The 16,679-nt window shown below is 42.9% G+C and overlaps 1 protein-coding gene across 5 annotated transcripts in view; it reads left to right on the top strand.

Annotated features, from left to right (window-relative positions):
• The window catches only part of fgfr2 (fibroblast growth factor receptor 2), a 41,358-nt gene extending 26,294 nt beyond the window's left edge, over positions 1–15,064 (top strand). For 3 of the 5 annotated variants that reach the window (XM_029449174.1, XM_029449173.1, XM_029449175.1), the window contains exons 11-18: positions 2,075–2,196; positions 3,027–3,137; positions 4,136–4,326; positions 5,079–5,201; positions 6,333–6,403; positions 11,037–11,174; positions 11,802–11,907; positions 13,363–15,064. In XM_029449174.1, the coding sequence (XP_029305034.1) occupies positions 2,075–2,196; positions 3,027–3,137; positions 4,136–4,326; positions 5,079–5,201; positions 6,333–6,403; positions 11,037–11,174; positions 11,802–11,907; positions 13,363–13,527 (1,027 nt within the window). In that variant the 3' untranslated portion in view covers positions 13,528–15,064. Of the gene's footprint in view, positions 1–2,074; positions 2,197–3,011; positions 3,138–4,135; positions 4,327–5,078; positions 5,202–6,332; positions 6,404–11,036; positions 11,175–11,801; positions 11,908–13,362 lie in introns of all 5 variants that reach the window. The other 2 variants (XM_029449172.1, XM_029449171.1) reach the window with 1 other exon arrangement.
• The last annotated feature ends 1,615 nt before the right edge of the window (positions 15,065–16,679 follow it).

Genomic DNA, 16,679 nt, shown 5'->3' with positions numbered 1-16,679 from the left:
GAATCTCGTTGTACTTTTTGTATAATGACAATAAAAGGCTTTAACTTAACTTTAACTATTCATATTAACACACTCAGGATTCAAGGCCTGCATACAGTGCCTGTTTGACAGTATGCATAACAACTTCCAGCACTACACTAATCCTTTTGTAGTCATCCTCAATCCCAATACAACTATCTTTTCTCTAACAGGGCACATTACAGTAGCCAATAACATAAAGATTACTTCATCTGTGTAATTGCGTCTGGCCTGCTAAATGATCAGCTATTGTTCGAGTTGAAGACACTGATAGAGAGCAGTTAATATCACTAACTGCTGATTAATGCTTGTGGTGTCTGAGATAAAGGCTACCGTTGGTGCTGTAGTAAAAGGACCTGAACTTGGAACCCTGCCCCATGCCTCATCATTGCAACTGCTGCTGCTGTGTCACACTCTCACTCACACACAGTCACACACATGCTTTTGATGGTAAGGAATGAAGCGGTGCTAATTACTGGTTAGCTCTCGCAGCTTTCATCTGCATGTTTGGGCTAGGAGGGTTTGCTCAGTCTCATACCGGAGGAATTAGCACTGCCGAGGTTTAGATTTGTCACGGTTGCAGCGGCCAGTGATAAGCTTTAGGGTGGATTTAATAGGACGGCAAAGGTTAGAGTAGTTTAATACCCACTTGAGGGAAAAGGGAAAATCCCAAACCATAAACACGAAGGCCTGTCTCTTGTTGAAATGGTTGTAAAAAATCTGTAAAAGCTTGCCTGGATCATAAATTCTACCATCACTCATAGGTGAACAAAACGATTTCTGATGTAAGTCTTGACTCTCTTGTGTGCGTGCAGAACGGCATTCTAGAGGAAAAGTTTTGATTTTGATTGATGCAATCCACCAAATGGGATGTTTTGTCTAGGCTGAATAAACCTCTGTGCTCCTCTCTGTTATGGCCTTTATTCCTCGCCTGTCATCCCAGCGCCTGAGGGATCATGTTGGGATTGCAAAACGCTGAGGAATGCTAACGTTTACGGTTTGCGTGGAGGAAAAATAACATTGATTATGTGTGGCTGGATGGACAGAATGGTTGCCATTGAGCGTGGCGAGTGTGTGGACAGATAGGGGATTGTGTTACTACGGCAGGGCGCCGGCCTCAGGCCCTGGGCTTTGCAGCATGCAGTGTGAGTGTTTACATAGCCAGGACACTGGGCTTTAGGGGTGGGGCTACACCTGTCAATCAAATGGAAAAACACAAGCTACACTGGTAGTTCAGGGGTCAGATAGGTGCTGTGCCTCTCATGGATAGCTGTGAAAGAGCATGTGTGGGAGAATATAATTAACTCACTATATGAATTAGGGCTGCACAATTAATGGCAAAAATTATATTTTATTGTATTTATCAAGATTATTCATTGATTTTAGGGCCAAATTATTACATTCTATATGACTTTTTATTGCACTGTATTAATATTTGATTAATTGTGCAGCCCTTATATGAATCAGTGTAATATAGTTTGGACATACAGTTTAACACACCACTTATTATGACACATTTACAATAAAATAGTACTTAAATATCCATTTGCTATTGTAGTCAGGCCCACCTGTGTGGCAAAACAAAGCCAGCATTCCATCCGTCACAGGCTAATGTGTCAGGGCTAAGCTAAGCCCTGTCTAATCACTTGTAAAGAGTGTATATTGGAACATGCCAAGGCAGGGTAAACAGTTTACAAATGAGTGGCTCTCCCTGGCTTTATCAGGTGATTATCGTTGCCATGTCTGCCTTCCTACCTACTGCCCTGGCACGGGCTGCAGTCACCACGCCAATAAAGCACTCACACGGACACAATCTGATCGAAACAGAGAGAGTGATCTAGTAAAAAACACACAGGGTGAGGTTGAGAAACTGGCTTGGTGCCTGGTTTCAATGCCTCTCTCGCTCTATCCAACCTGTTTATTTCTGAACAGGGAGTGAATCGATGCCACAGTCAGGCCAAGTTGATGAGCTTCAGTTTTAGTTCCAGAGTCTAAACAGCTTCTTGTCTTGTTTTTCTTGTTCCCCCTCTCTGTGTTTGCTGTCCGGTGGCTTCAGGTTGACCCTAGGCAAGCCCCTCGGTGAAGGCTGCTTTGGCCAAGTCGTGATGGCAGAGGCCCTGGGCATCGATAAGGACAAATCCAAGGATGCTGTAACTGTCGCTGTGAAGATGCTGAAAGGTAAATTGGTCTCCTGCTGCCACACAATCACAGTGAAGTTGTAATGGTAGTCTGACTTGTACTTGAAGTCAACCACTGGGATAAGACGTACACTGCTTCATTATGTCTTGTGGGCAACCTGAGTGCATTTTATAAGTGATTTATGCTCCAGTGAGGGTTCAGCAAAGGTACAGGCGGAGCCTGGGGCTGTCATTATTATTTGTTATTGGTGGTTGCTGAGTGAAGGCTAAGGAAAGACAGGGTTGTGTAGGTAAGGGTTAGGGGCGGTCACATACCTGACCCCAGAGCAGCAGCTGGCTGGAGCTCAGTCAGCACCCACACAAAGAGGCAAGTCACACTAGCAGCACTGCTATGAGTAATAAAAGCAGCGGGAGGGTTGGTTTGGGGTTAAGGGGGGCGGTTAGATCAGGTACAGCAGCAGGCTATTGGAACAACCTTGACAATGAAAATCTGCTCTTTAGAAGGAGTCCAGGTAAGGTAATGGTGTAGAGGAATGCAGGCAATGCCATTCTGACTGTCTGGATACCTGGCTCAATCAGTCCCATGAAAAAGGAGCCTCTGCAGCAGATAATGAATCCAGATTGAACGTCTTTAATTCCTCCTCCTGGCACTGAAAGGAGGCCTCTGTAGTCTGTGTGAGGAGCGTCCCTTGCTGCTGTAACTTTAGCCCACATTGTCTGTCAGCCGCACTTAATCAGAAGCACCTACAAAACAAGGTGTTGTCTCACAGGGCAGATACTGAGCTAAGGAGTTAAGGGAAGGCAGGTCTAAACTGTTTGTTTTGCTGAGTTTCCCATGACAACCTTCAATCCCAGTTCTTCTGTTCTTAGATGACGCCACTGAGAAAGACCTGTCTGACCTGGTGTCAGAGATGGAAATGATGAAGATGATTGGCAAACATAAGAACATCATTAATCTTTTGGGGGCATGTACACAAGAAGGTGAGTAGGGCTGTGCACAACATATCACATCATAAAGCTTAAGAAGGGAATACGCAGATGTTTTTTCCCCACAAGTAATACACTGAACATTGTACCATGTGTTGGTATAGTATTCAGTGACCAGTGTGTAAGGCTGTACGAAAAGGTTGCTGCGTACTTCAAACAAATTCATCAAATGTGTCATCAGACCACATCAGACGAGGCCGAGGGAGTTAGAAGCCATTTGAATTTGATATGATGAGGTTGGATTTTAATTAGATGTGAAGTGTGGATAAAGCTGAGCACTCACTTTTTCTCTCTCAAAGCTACTTGTGAAGATCAGTGGAGCCATGATTTTGTGAAAAATGAAAAATAAATAATATGCAGGTCCACTTTAGAGCTGCAACTAACGATTCTTTTTCAATGATTAATCTGCCGATTATTTTCCTGATTAATGGTTTAGTCTATAAAATGTCAGAAAATAGTCAAAAATGTCCACCTCAGTTCTCAAAGCCAAGGTGATGTGTTTAAATGTCTTATTTTGTCAGTCCAGAACTAAAGATATTTAGTTTAATATGATATAAAAAAGAGAAAAGCCGTACATCTCCATATTTTAGAGGCTGGAAAAACACTTTCTGACATTGTTACATGAAAAATGACTAAAAGTAAGTGACTATTTTCCTGTTGATTGACTAATCATTGCAGCTCTAGTTCACTTGCAATTATGCCCATTTTCACAGTCAAGCACATCTTTTCAGTCCCTGCTGAAAATGATGCTGAATTAAATTAGAGTTTTGGAAATATACTCAAATGCTGGGATGCAGCACTGGACAGTCTGGCAAAGTGGAAGGCGTTTTCCAGACAGAAAACGTTTTTTTGAACAGAAATGTCTCCATCACCAAATTTAAAGTTTTAACATGTACCATTAAAAATTCTCTCAGAATGTTATTCAGTGTCATTTTCTCTCAAAGGGAATCATTTATGTTCAAGAGGTAATGTGGGTCTTTCCTCTGCTGCAGGCCCCCTCTATGTGATAGTGGAGTACGCCTCCAAAGGCAACCTGAGGGAGTACCTCCGAGCCCGCCGACCGCCCGGCATGGAGTACTCCTATGACATCGCCCGTGTCTCCGACGAACAGCTTACTTTCAAAGATCTGGTCTCCTGCACTTATCAGGTGGCACGGGGCATGGAGTACCTAGCATCACAGAAGGCAAGGACACACACACAAACACACACAATGTCATGTTCTCACAACAGTTCCCTGCTGGCTGCATCTGCAGTTCTCAGTGCCAGTACCATGAAGGTTTTACGTAGGGAAGCTTGCTTGTGCGTCACTATGGGAATTTTGTCTCCTAAAAACACTGACCCCCTGCCCAATCCCTGCATTGTCTCTCATTCCACGACAAAAGCCCCTCTGTGTGGAAGAACTGCGAGGTTTTCACAATGGGGGTACGGCCATGTTGGGCCAAACACAGCCTCACGCTCCCTCTCACTGTTGGAATGTGACAGAGCGTACTGTCTCTCACACACACACACACACACACACACACACACACACACACACACACCACACACACACACACGTACACACACACACACACACACGTACACACACACACACACACACACACACACGTACATGCTTGCACGCATGCGCTGATGCACAGAAACAAGCTCGACCATACATGTGCTAAAGTATGTGAGGAATCCTTACTTATCCAGACATGTTGGTGCAGTCATTGTGGCGTCATGTCAGTAGCACCTCTGTGCAGGAGATTTCTGGACGATTACACGCACCACACACATCTTAACACCGTTTTAAATGAGGTATTCACCTGTTTTCAGAGTTGATTTATTTATGCAGTGAGGTAACTGTCTTATTCTTCTCTTTCCCTCACTTGTTCCACTCTGTGACCTCCCCTCTTTTCCTCCCTCTCTCATTTCTCACTCTCTCCATCCCAGTGTATACACAGAGACCTGGCTGCCAGGAACGTCCTGGTCACAGAGAGCAACGTCATGAAGATCGCCGACTTCGGCCTAGCCAGGGACGTCCATAACATCGACTACTATAAAAAGACGACCAATGTGAGTCCCCGACCTGCGCGCCACACATTGAGAGTGAAGTGGAATGTTTTTGAGAGCCGCAGTGTGAGATTAGTCCACTCGTCTTCTCTCTTTTCTCTAATTCCCTCATCTTTCAATTCCACTCATCCCCTCCGCTGCTGTCTTGGCAGAAGCGGCAGGTTCCCAGGCAGCCTGTGAATGTAGTGCTTCTGGAGACTCTGCCTTGTTTATCCCTCAGTCTCTTGTTCCTTTAGTCCCAAAGACACTTATACAATTAGCCAAAAAAGAGAGACAGAGTGAGAGGGGAGCAGCTTAAAGATAATTGACATTTCCATAGTGGCCCAGTGGTGTCTTTCTTTCCCACCGCAGAGCAGCATTGCCTGCACATCCTCATTAAGTATGCATGGACGGCGTTTTATCGCATGCAGAGAACTAGCAGACAACAACAACAACAAAATGCGATGATGACGATGGTAATGATGATTAGGACAATGACAGCAGCGACAATGATGATCCCTTGCGTTAAACTAATCGAGACAGAGCCATCATTGTAGTGAGACATTTGTTTTATTTCTCATTTTTTCTTCAATATGAGAGAAACATAACTGTTGTATTAGTATTATTCTATATTGTGCTCAAAGAGTCTTTATGAAATAAATGAAAACCTACAAAAACATGTTTTATATATTATTGTTCCTATTTATTTCTGCATTTTTTTAAATAGTAGTTAGCTTAGTATTTACAGCAGCTAAACAGTTTTATTCCTCCTTTTTGTAATTTAGAGTGTCTGATGAGATTATTCTTGCCGTTAGCCCACCACACAGATATTGACCAAGACCGCCTTGTCAGCTATGCTTAGCTTCCCAGTCAGTGTTTTAATAGCACACAGAGATAAACTCTCCTTTATCTGTGACCCTGTTTATCAGCTCTATTGCTTTAACAATGTAAACGTTCCCCTGGGAAATCCTCCTCCCAGACACTCGCTCTAGTGCCGTATTCCCCAGGCTGCTTTCGCGTATCGGCCTCTCCAGGAGTAATGAGATCTCGCAGCGGTGAATGAATTCAAACATGCTTATCAGGCCAGAAATGAATAAATCCAGGGATGGGTTGTGTGTAGATTTAGTTTGACCTCTCACCTGTTTGTGTTCTCAGGGTCGCCTCCCGGTAAAATGGATGGCTCCAGAAGCGCTGTTTGACCGGGTCTACACACACCAGAGTGATGTGTAAGTATATAACAAACTGTTTTATATCACCTTTTCAACCACAGGAACTTTCTCCTTGTACTATGAACCTTTTGAGGAACTCTTTGCGTCTACAGGGGCCAAGGTCTAAATTATGTTCCAGGGACATTATAAAGTCCCTGGTAGAGGAGAAGTACACCACTGAACATTTCTGATTGGTCGAGTACTTGTGATTCACAGGACGGAATCAAACGTCATTTGTGCACCTAAGAGCAGCTGATGGGATGCCTTGAGACCGCCTCGGCCGTCAGTCATGTGAGATTTTTAACCAAGCTAAAAACCCGTCAATTAGTTAAGGTTCAATATGTTTTCAGGTGAAAAAGTAACCTTTTAGATTCCCACTATGTGGTCAGTTTATAGTAGTTGGAAAAACAACCTGCGAAACAGCCGTCACTTTTTCATAAATCATCAGACTAATTTGTCTAATCTATGGTTGAAACGCAGACAACAATGGTCTGGAGAAGTGGTCTTCACTATTTTTTAGATGAGAGCCACATTGATAGGACAAAGTCAATAGGAGAGCCACTTTTGTGGCAAAGTATGAAAAGCTATATCCAGTCATAAAAAGCCTGTCTGCTTATTAATCTGTCATCCCACCCAGAACATAAAATATGCAATGCAGCCAACCAATACATTCAATAAAAGCAGGATTATCTTAATACTGGGATGATGTTGTCAAACTCTGCAAACAATATTTCTGCCGAAGCCAAAAAGCAGTTTCACAATGTTTGAGTCTGAGAAGGTTTTTTTGCCCAGAGCCAAAATCCATGCAATCTGAAAAGATGCCTCAGTTAATCGTTCAGCTGTATTAGTTGTCCTGTGTACGAGCCTTTGTTGTACAGAAGAAGAATTTTGGATGCGTCGTTTAGAAATTTCGCTACAAATGACTTCTCTTGAAACCAGAGCGGGTCTGTTTGCACATTAAGCACGAAGGATTCGACTCGTGGAGGACAAATACAAATTCCTCTGTCCACTTTTCTTGAAATTTCCTTTGCTCGTCTTGTATGGCTCGTACCTTTCTTTTTTTAACGAGAGCAGCTGTTGTCTGTCCGCAAACCACATCTCCAGCATCTTCCTCTCGATTCCGCTGTGGTTTGATGCTCCAAAGACAAATCTTAATGTTCCTCGTTAGTCACGCTTTGTTTCTGTCCACCTGGTGTGCAACTCTTTAATAAGAAATCGATCCATTTTACGTCTGTAGAAAGACGTGGTAACTAGCATATGGTGAAACGAGTCGACCGGAGCCAAGCTAACGCGAGTATGAAGTGCCAGGTTGGTCGTAGTATCCTCAAAATTAAATGCTCCAATTTAGCGATATAAATGATTTTTTAGCAAATGTCCATATTCATAAGCATGCTTATGTAAACATATTTTTTAATTACCTTAAGTTTTATTTATTTATATACTAGCCCACCATGTATCTACCCGTCCAAGAGCACATTCACCATTGTAGCGCTGATAGATCTTTTTTAAAGATTTAATTTGAAGCCCAAATGTTTGCCTGTAGCCTCTAGTCAGATTCAGAGGGTTGTTTTTCAGGGAGTGTGTGAGGTGTTTTGGTGCAGCACTGGTGAGTGTTAGGTGGGGGGGCGGCTGCCTATAGGGGGTCAGCACTGGCCGGTCTGTGGCAAAAGTGAGGATTTCACGCTAGACTTGTAGCCAATGCCGTGTTACTAATCTGACTGGCTTCAAAGGGCCCTGGAAGGAGCCTGGAGCCCACCATCGCCTCCTCCCCCACCGACTCACCCCTCTCTGCTCCGGCTCAACTCCGAAGTCTCCCCTCCTTTTGGGCCTCCACACATGTCAACAATGCTGCAGCTCCTCCAATGCGGGCCTCATCCTCCTCCTTTAACCCCCTGCCATCCTCTCTTCACTCTCCTCTTCTCATTCAGCAACACTTTGAACATGTGGCTCATCGCTTTGGAGCCGTTCCACGATCAAAATAATCTCCCCCTCCTCCCCGCCGTTCTTATTTTCATTCATCTGGTATGTGAATTGCTGACTGACCCGTCTCTGTCTCTCTTTCTCTCTTTTTTTTAAGTTCAAGAGTACTCATTCTAAAAACAGAACAAAGGAAGAGCGTCCCTCTCTTTTTTGTGTTTGAGTCTCATGCGTTCTGACAGCGTTGTTTGAAGTTTCTGCTCCAGACACTGGCGGCAGAAAGTGTATGTGGCAATTAGATAAATGCCTTGCATGCTGACCCTTGGGAAAGGAGATTCTGAGTGCGTGTCTATGAGTCACACACCAGTAGCACACTAAACACAGCACTCATCCAGTTAAGCGCTTGGATAGAGGATCTTTCTACAGTCCATGTTTGTTTGTGTACATGTGTGTGTGCACATAAATAATATGTGTACACACACATCCATGCCCTTCATGTTCCATGGCGCAGCACCAATCAATAAACCGGGAGAGTACAGGGGGCCGAATGGGGAGGTGTAGTCATCAAGTGCCTACTGTAGTCCTTTCTATCAGCTCACTGCTAATTACGTTTCATCACTCACTTTTAGTAATTGGCCTTTTCCCATAGCGCATGAAGGTAGAAGGAAGATGAGGAGAGGGGTTGGGGGGGTAGAGTTCTGTGGGCTCACACTCAAACATCACCAGGAGTGCAGGCGATCCATACATGACATCATATTAAATGAATACATGAATTCCAATGAATCTCGCCCTTTGCTGTTTTGACAAATGGGCCCAGGGGACCCCCCCCCCCCCCCCCAACATTCCTTTAGCTAGCTAGCTCCTATACCATTTCCATCAGATTCACTGACGTATGTACATATATTGACTGGTTTTCTGACATTTGTATTCATGTTGCTCTCCGTCGATATTAAGATTGTACAACCTAATTGCTTCAGATATAAACGTGATGACATTTAAATGCGATTCCAGAATAAGAACCCTACTAATACAGAGTCACTTTTATACTGATCAGTAGCTTATACATCAATTCATGTCTGGATAAACAGTGCACTCTAATAATAATAATAAAAACTTTGTATAGCACAAGCACATTTACTTAACAACGATACAGACTGCTTCACACTGAAAAAATACAATAAAATAAAATATAGATAAAATGCTGTTTTAAGAAGAGATTTAAAAGCAGTGATAGATTTAGCAAACCTAATCAGAGTTTGGGGGACTGGACTGCAAAAGCCTGTTCACCCTTAGTCACCAGTTTGGCTCTAAGAATGCTCAGGAGGCCACTATCAGCTGATCTAAGAAGGCAAACAGGCTCATAAGTAGTTAGTAATGTTTTAAACGTCAACAATAAAGGCTAAAGGCTAGAATTGGATTAACATGTTATGGTTTTCCAGCGATAATCCTAGTGGCAGCATTTTGGTACCTGTGCATTGTAGTATTTAAGAAGAGAAAAAATAAAAGCATAGACAACCCTGTGTAAATATTCAAAGGATAAGAAGGATCTGATTTATGAAATGAACTTGTGTTGAAAGAAGCTTCACTGAACAACCTTCTTTAAATGCTCTAGTAAGGCCGAACGCCAGGTCAGTTAAATTGACCCGCAGCATGTTGGTTTGCATGTTTATTTGGTGAGTTAAGGTTGGCTGCGGCTGCACTGCCCAGAGCAACAGGTTGACATGCGCTGACAGACGGTTACAAAGTAGAATGGAAAGGAGAGATGAGTGTGTCAACAAGTGGAGAGATACAACGCAGTGATAGACCCAGGGCTGGCTGTGTAAACAGATGGAGGAGCTGATAAACGCCCGACCTGCCTGTCCATGCCTTCTTGCCTGGTCGGACCACTAACATGGCCAGTTTTTAAGTGCATCTACGTGTTATAATACCGCTGTGAATCAAGCATGCTGTCAGTACAAGAAGGATTCATTTGAGACACTGTAGATCCACACTCTTAATATAAACATGCAGCGTGGCAGTGATGGAAATCAGCGGCATCAGTGGAATCACTGATATATAACGACCAGGACACGAGGATGAGGAAGTAGTTAATAGTTAGTATTCACTGGCCATCTCTGGGCCTCTCCCTCCTCTTTTATCTGCTGTGGGTGGTCCACTGTTTGTTTTGGTGTGGTGTGACTGAACAATGGCAGCCTGTGTGACTGGCCAGCAGGGCACAAAAGCCAACATTGAGATCAGCGCCAGAGTGGCACTGGGAGCGAGTTCGCGCCACAAGCCACCGGACGGCAGAAAGAGGGCATTGACACCACTGTTAAAGTTGCTTCCAAACTTTTTTCTTCCAAGTGACTCTATGTGTATGATCTGTAGGTTAAAGGAGAGTAAAACTAATTGGGCCTTAACACTATTTAAAAGTAGATCTGAACTCTGAGGGTGCAGAACTCTGCCATGGCCAAATGCCCTATCTATAACAAAAGTGAATTTGTGTATCAGCCCTGTGATATGTGTTAGGTTCTTCCTTCACCCATGCTTCACCCTTTCGCCAAGTTTCATACAAATCAGGCCAGACGTTTTTACGTAAATCCTGCTGACAAACTGGAAAACAAACCAAACTGAAACCATAACCTCCTTGGCGAAATGAATGATTGGGAGCCCTTTGAAGACTATTACAGATGCTGTTTCGCTGTCATTTTTGACTATATTTGTAATGTATATCTGTGTTTTTCTGTCTCACCAGCTGGTCATTTGGGGTGCTGATGTGGGAGATCTTCACCCTAGGGGGCTCCCCCTACCCTGGCATCCCAGTTGAAGAGCTCTTCAAGTTGCTCAAAGAGGGACATCGCATGGACAAGCCTGGAAATTGCACCAATGAGCTGTAAGGGTCTTAGTTTAGCTTTTTTCTTCCAAATGTACATCCACCCTAAGCACACAGTCACCCGAATACACAATACCTCTTACACCCAGACTCCAATGCCATCCCAGTCTCTGTCAGATCCGTGACTCCCGAGCTCTGTGTCCACTCTGTCGGGCCTCTGCACAGCTGTGTCTGGCTGCTATCAGTGTCCTCATTCACAATTAGTGCTCTGCAGTCAGCGGACAATGGCACGGCTCTGTTACTGTGCCACACTGAGAGGGTTGATGGAGAACAAAGTAGAGACAGACACAATAGCAGTGCATGACACAAAATAAGAAATAAACACTGTGAGGCATGTTTGTGATCAGCAGCAAGCCATCAAAAGTGTCTTAATGGCAGACTGAAATACATTTCAAATCTCAAAATGAGTTAGTGTCAGAGACTACCTCCTGTTTTGATTTATTCTTTGACATGGAGACCTGAGTCCAGAAGCATAAATCATTCAGCAAACTTGAATACAAGGAAGTTGAGGAGTGGCACAGCATGAGTTTGGACAGGCCTGCAACACTTCCCTGAATCACTCTGTTCTCTCTCCCTTAATCCACTCTCCTCTTGAGTAAACTGTTACTGTGTTGTTTTCTCTCTCAGGTACATGATGATGAAAGACTGCTGGCATGCCATCTCATCCCACAGACCCACCTTCAAGCAGCTAGTAGAGGATCTGGATCGCATCCTCACGCTCAACACCAACGAGGCGAGTGCAGCTCTCTCAATTCTCTTCACGCACATTCCATAAAGTTCCCGGATTCGGGGTGGTCAGAAATCATGCTACACAAACCCTAAGATTTCCTGGCAAATAAGAGACCAGTATTTCATAACAATGAAATAAAATAATATGATACATTCCTTCACACAGTAACATGTTTCTCAGTCCAAAGTAAATCACGCTCTTTCCAGTGCATGCAGGGTTCAGCGGAATGTGGCTGAAAGCTTTAGGAGCATTAGCAGCCACGTTGCTGACATAAGGCCTAAATGGTGACCGAAAAAATGGCCTGATGATTTGATCCAGGCCCAACATGGCCGCTACGATCAGTGAAGTTGCCCAATCATCACATTCATGCCTCGCTCCCTACAATAGCCTGCGTTTCTTTCCATTCCCCTTCTTGTCTTATGTGATATCCGAGTGCAGACCTGAAAAGAGGCCGTCGATGGAAAGCTGTCAAGAGTCGTCTGCTCTTGGAGCTGGAACTTCGTGAATTTATGCCAAAAAAGCCCAACTTTGAGTTTGAACTTTTGAAATGTAATAAAGTGCTCTTTTCTTGCCTTTTTCCCCCTTCTTCTTTCCCTCTGCCCCAAACCGCTGGCAGATGTGGAGGTCTTTAGTAATGTGAGCCTTCTCGTGTTGAGCTGGGAAAATGGAAGCCAGCGCTCATTTTCTAAAAAACCCCAAGAACTCTTCCTCCTCACAACTAGACCCAATACCAGCCATGAAAGACAAGCAGGAGGGGGGTAAAAAGGGGGCCTCAGCCGACATGCAACGTCCAAAACAACTTCACAGAACAGGGCCGAATCACACATTTTTAACAGGATTCCTTGGGGTTTTCATCTCCCTTTTATTTAAATGTTTGGGGTGAGCATTGTGTTCTGCCAGCTTCGTGTTTCTAGCCATTTTACAGTGTTTATTTTGGATGTTTCAGATGTCAGATTTGTTTGGATTGAACTGATGGGATGCTGTAAAGTGCCACATCCCTGCCCAAGTTGTCTAAACGTATCCTCTTTTCCCCAAACTCCCAACCACATGAAAACATTTCTAGTGGACCAAAACCGCGACTAGGCCGACCCTGCTATCTTCAAGCTCCGCTGGATTATCCAGCAGTCCAACATTCAATTTACTACCTATTATTCTTGCCAATATTTTCATACAGTATTCAGTTTAAGATTATTTGTTCTGTTCTGTTCCATAAACCCTTCCAGGGTGATTTGGTATGGTTTAGATAAATATCTTGATGAAGGTGATACTCTCTCACTCTGCTCTGGAAAGTCCCTGGTCTTGTTGACTGGGGTTCAGCACTATATTTATGTTCTCCTGTTTGCACTGGGTCTTTTGCCTCCCACTCCTCTCAAAGCGTCTTTTCCTTTTTGTAACGTATCAGCTTGTGTCTGAGTGTAAATCATCTCTCTTAACCCTCTCTTTCCCGTCTGTCTACAGGAGTATCTAGACCTGTGCGCCCCAGCAGAGCAGTATTCCCCCAGCTTCCCCGACACTCGCAGCTCCTGCTCCTCCGGTGACGACTCTGTGTTTTCCCACGATCCCTTACCGGATGAGCCCTGCCTCCCCAAGTACCAGCACATCAATGGAAACGTCAAAACATGAGCCCCACCCACCCTCTCTACACAAATCTTACCCCTTGACGTCGCAAAACACACGTAGCGCAGACACCCTCTCCGAAATCCTCTCCGAAATCCTCCTAACCTCCTGCCCCCCCATCACCCCTCTGGCTCCTGTTGGACTAATGGACCCAGATGGGACTGGGCTGGTGGCAGCGCTGCTGTCACACACCAATACTGCCATGTACACACAACACTAAGAGCTCACATGAGGTCTTAAAGGAGAGGACAGGGACCCTACAGAAGTGGTTTTATACTGACTGAATGAATTGACGTTCCTTGGGGACCCTCCTCCTCTTCCTCTTCCTTCATATAAACACACAGACTTCTCAGTGCGGTTCTCATGTTTGTGCCCGGAGGTTTTTACAATCGATGACGTTACTTGTTTGGTGAACCCATTCCAGTGGCTGGCATTCCAAGACTGTTATTTGCTCCTGGAGGAATGTATGGACTGATATGAACTTTAAAAAAAACAAGGGACTAGAAGAGTCTGACGAATAGGAAAAGGACTGAGAGACAGAGCTTCAACTAACAAAACAGAGGAATAGAAAGAGAGCTCATATAGAAACTGCTCTCCTGTTTATTTTGTAATATTGATGCATTTCTTTTACAGTTCTCCTGATAAACCTTCCCAGTTATACTGGAGATAAAAAAAATACACAGTATAATGTATAGTGCTGGGTATATTTGTAAATATATTCAAAAATGTATAAATATATATTATATATTTACAATGAATTATTTTTGGTATGGACTCCGAAATAACCCCAACCCTCCCCACCCTACTTTGAGTTTTGAGGCAGGTATTCTAACAGGTTATGTGTCCTATATTTCTCTTCACACACACACACTCACACATACAGTCAAGGATACACACTTTAATATACACAAACACCTGTTTTACTCTGACTCAGTAACACAATTGAGTATTGGCTTTCAGGGACTGAGGTAGCATGTTAATTTATTGACTTATGTTTTTTGAAATGAATCAAAAAAGTCTGTAAAAAAAAGAACATGGCAGAAATGATGACATTAATGATGCTAATAATACATAAATAATCCATGAAATTTATGGTAATTTAAAATGATCTTTCAGCAGTAACAGAAAAAGCTATTTTTAGTGGGTTTGAAAGATCCAGGTTTTGTAAGTTTTATATATGAATGTGAATATTAAGTTAAATTTTTAAAAACTGTACATTTTATAGTCAGCTAATCCCTTTCTTATGTAGATGTTGATGCCATTTCTATCCAGTCATTTTACTCTTTCTTAGCTTTGCTTTAGGAAACGAGACTGATTTCTGGATATTTATATATGATTGACAGAAAAAGATTTTGGAATACTAGCAATCCGCTCCCTCACTTCAACAAAATATAGACTCCAAATTTACTTGACAGAATTGAAAGCTGAAAAACAAAGTATTAAATCATTCAAGTGTTTTTTTGTCTTTTTCTACTGGACCAACTTTAAGATGTTCTTTTGCAAGTGTTCATGCCACATTTGCAAAATAAAAGATGGAAAAATAGACTCTTGTCCTAATCTCTGACTTTGGGTGTTACGTATGGAGCATGGCAGACTGAGAGATAAGATGACTTTGTTTTCTTTTTCTAAGTTGGAAAAAATCATTGAGCTGCACATTCCTCCTAAATTTCCTTTTCTTAGTAGCTGATATGGGCGGAAATTATTGTGCTGTCTTTACTAAGCACTCAGTGCTTTTTAGGAGAATGTATTTTTCTTGGAAGCTTTGATTCTTTACTCTATATGTGGAGAGAAGGAATGACTGCAGGGGCTCAGTTAGGGGATAGGAGACAATTTTTATAGCACTGGCATCATTTTTCTTCAGAACTCTCACCTACTTATGTTGTCCTGATAGGCCAAGGATTCACGCAAAACTATATGTGATCAAGTTAGATGGAGAATTCATGGCATTCATGGCATTGGCCAAAGCAATTTTGTTAACGAACAGGGAACTCATCATTGTCATGACAGTGTGGCTCTGTGTCCCGATCTGTCCGACTTTGATCAGACAAAGAGTCTTTGTTAGCCTCCTGGCAGCAGACTAACATGTGCTCTGATTAGCTGATTGATCTCCCTTTTTTCTCTTATCAGAACAGATTTAATTCAACATAGTGGGCAGTTGATTTATCTGATTTGATGTTAGTTAATCAAAGTTGATCTATGAGCAAGGGCGATTGATAGTGGCAGCAGTGGATGTAGTCATATGTAGTAGGCTAATGGGGGTTGCTTATCAACCACCTAGCAGGAATGCATAGTATAGTACTAAAAAGATAGAGCCACCCAATAGATCATTGCATTATACAGAGCTTCTGAAACAACAGTTGCATTGATATAATACTCAGTATTCATTATAAACATTACTCCGTTAGAGGTTCATGTAATAAGAGGCATATAATGAATACGTCTACAGCCATGCTAGCAGCTCTGTGAGGCTGTACTTAGGCAGAGGTGATTTAAGCTCAGTGCTAATTTCAGCATGCTAACATGCTCACAGTGTTAGACACCACAGGCTCATCCTACAACCTTCCATAAGTTTCATGAAAATCAATAATTTTCCTGTTATGCTCCTGACAAACAAACAAACAAACCAACAAACGGACAACATTACTTCCTTGGCAAAGGTAATTAGCATTAAACACAAGCACCGGGGTTGATGGGAATGTTATTAATCCTCAAGGCATTTTGACATAAAAGTTCTGCACACATTTTAAGGTATCATCAAAAGTTTTTTGCAATTCATCCTTTGGGGAACATGGAAGTCTACATCAAATTTCACATCAATTTCTTAAACAGCTGCCCAGACATCTCAGTCAAAACCTCAAATCTTGAGAGGAAAAGTCACTAAAGATGTATTATCTGGAGATGATGAATGTAAAACATGTTGTGGCAGTCTATCTAGAAGTTGTTGAGATATTTCACTGGATAAGTAAGAAGTTTGACCTGCTGGTGGCACTAGTTAAAAAGTTAGGGGATCACCAAAGTGATCATGTTCTGGGCACCGCGAATGTTTGTACAATCCATCTAGTTGTTGAGATATTGAAGTCTGGACTAAAGTGATGGACAAGTTTGAGCATGCTGTGAAATAATTGCTGTATGGATATTAACAAATAACTTGGAAATCA

Source organism: Cottoperca gobio, chromosome 15 (genome assembly GCF_900634415.1).
Source record: "Cottoperca gobio chromosome 15, fCotGob3.1, whole genome shotgun sequence".
Lineage (NCBI taxonomy): Eukaryota > Metazoa > Chordata > Actinopteri > Perciformes > Bovichtidae > Cottoperca > Cottoperca gobio.
The sequence above is the reverse complement of the archived record's forward strand: the minus strand, read 5'-3'. Positions and strand labels throughout refer to the sequence as shown.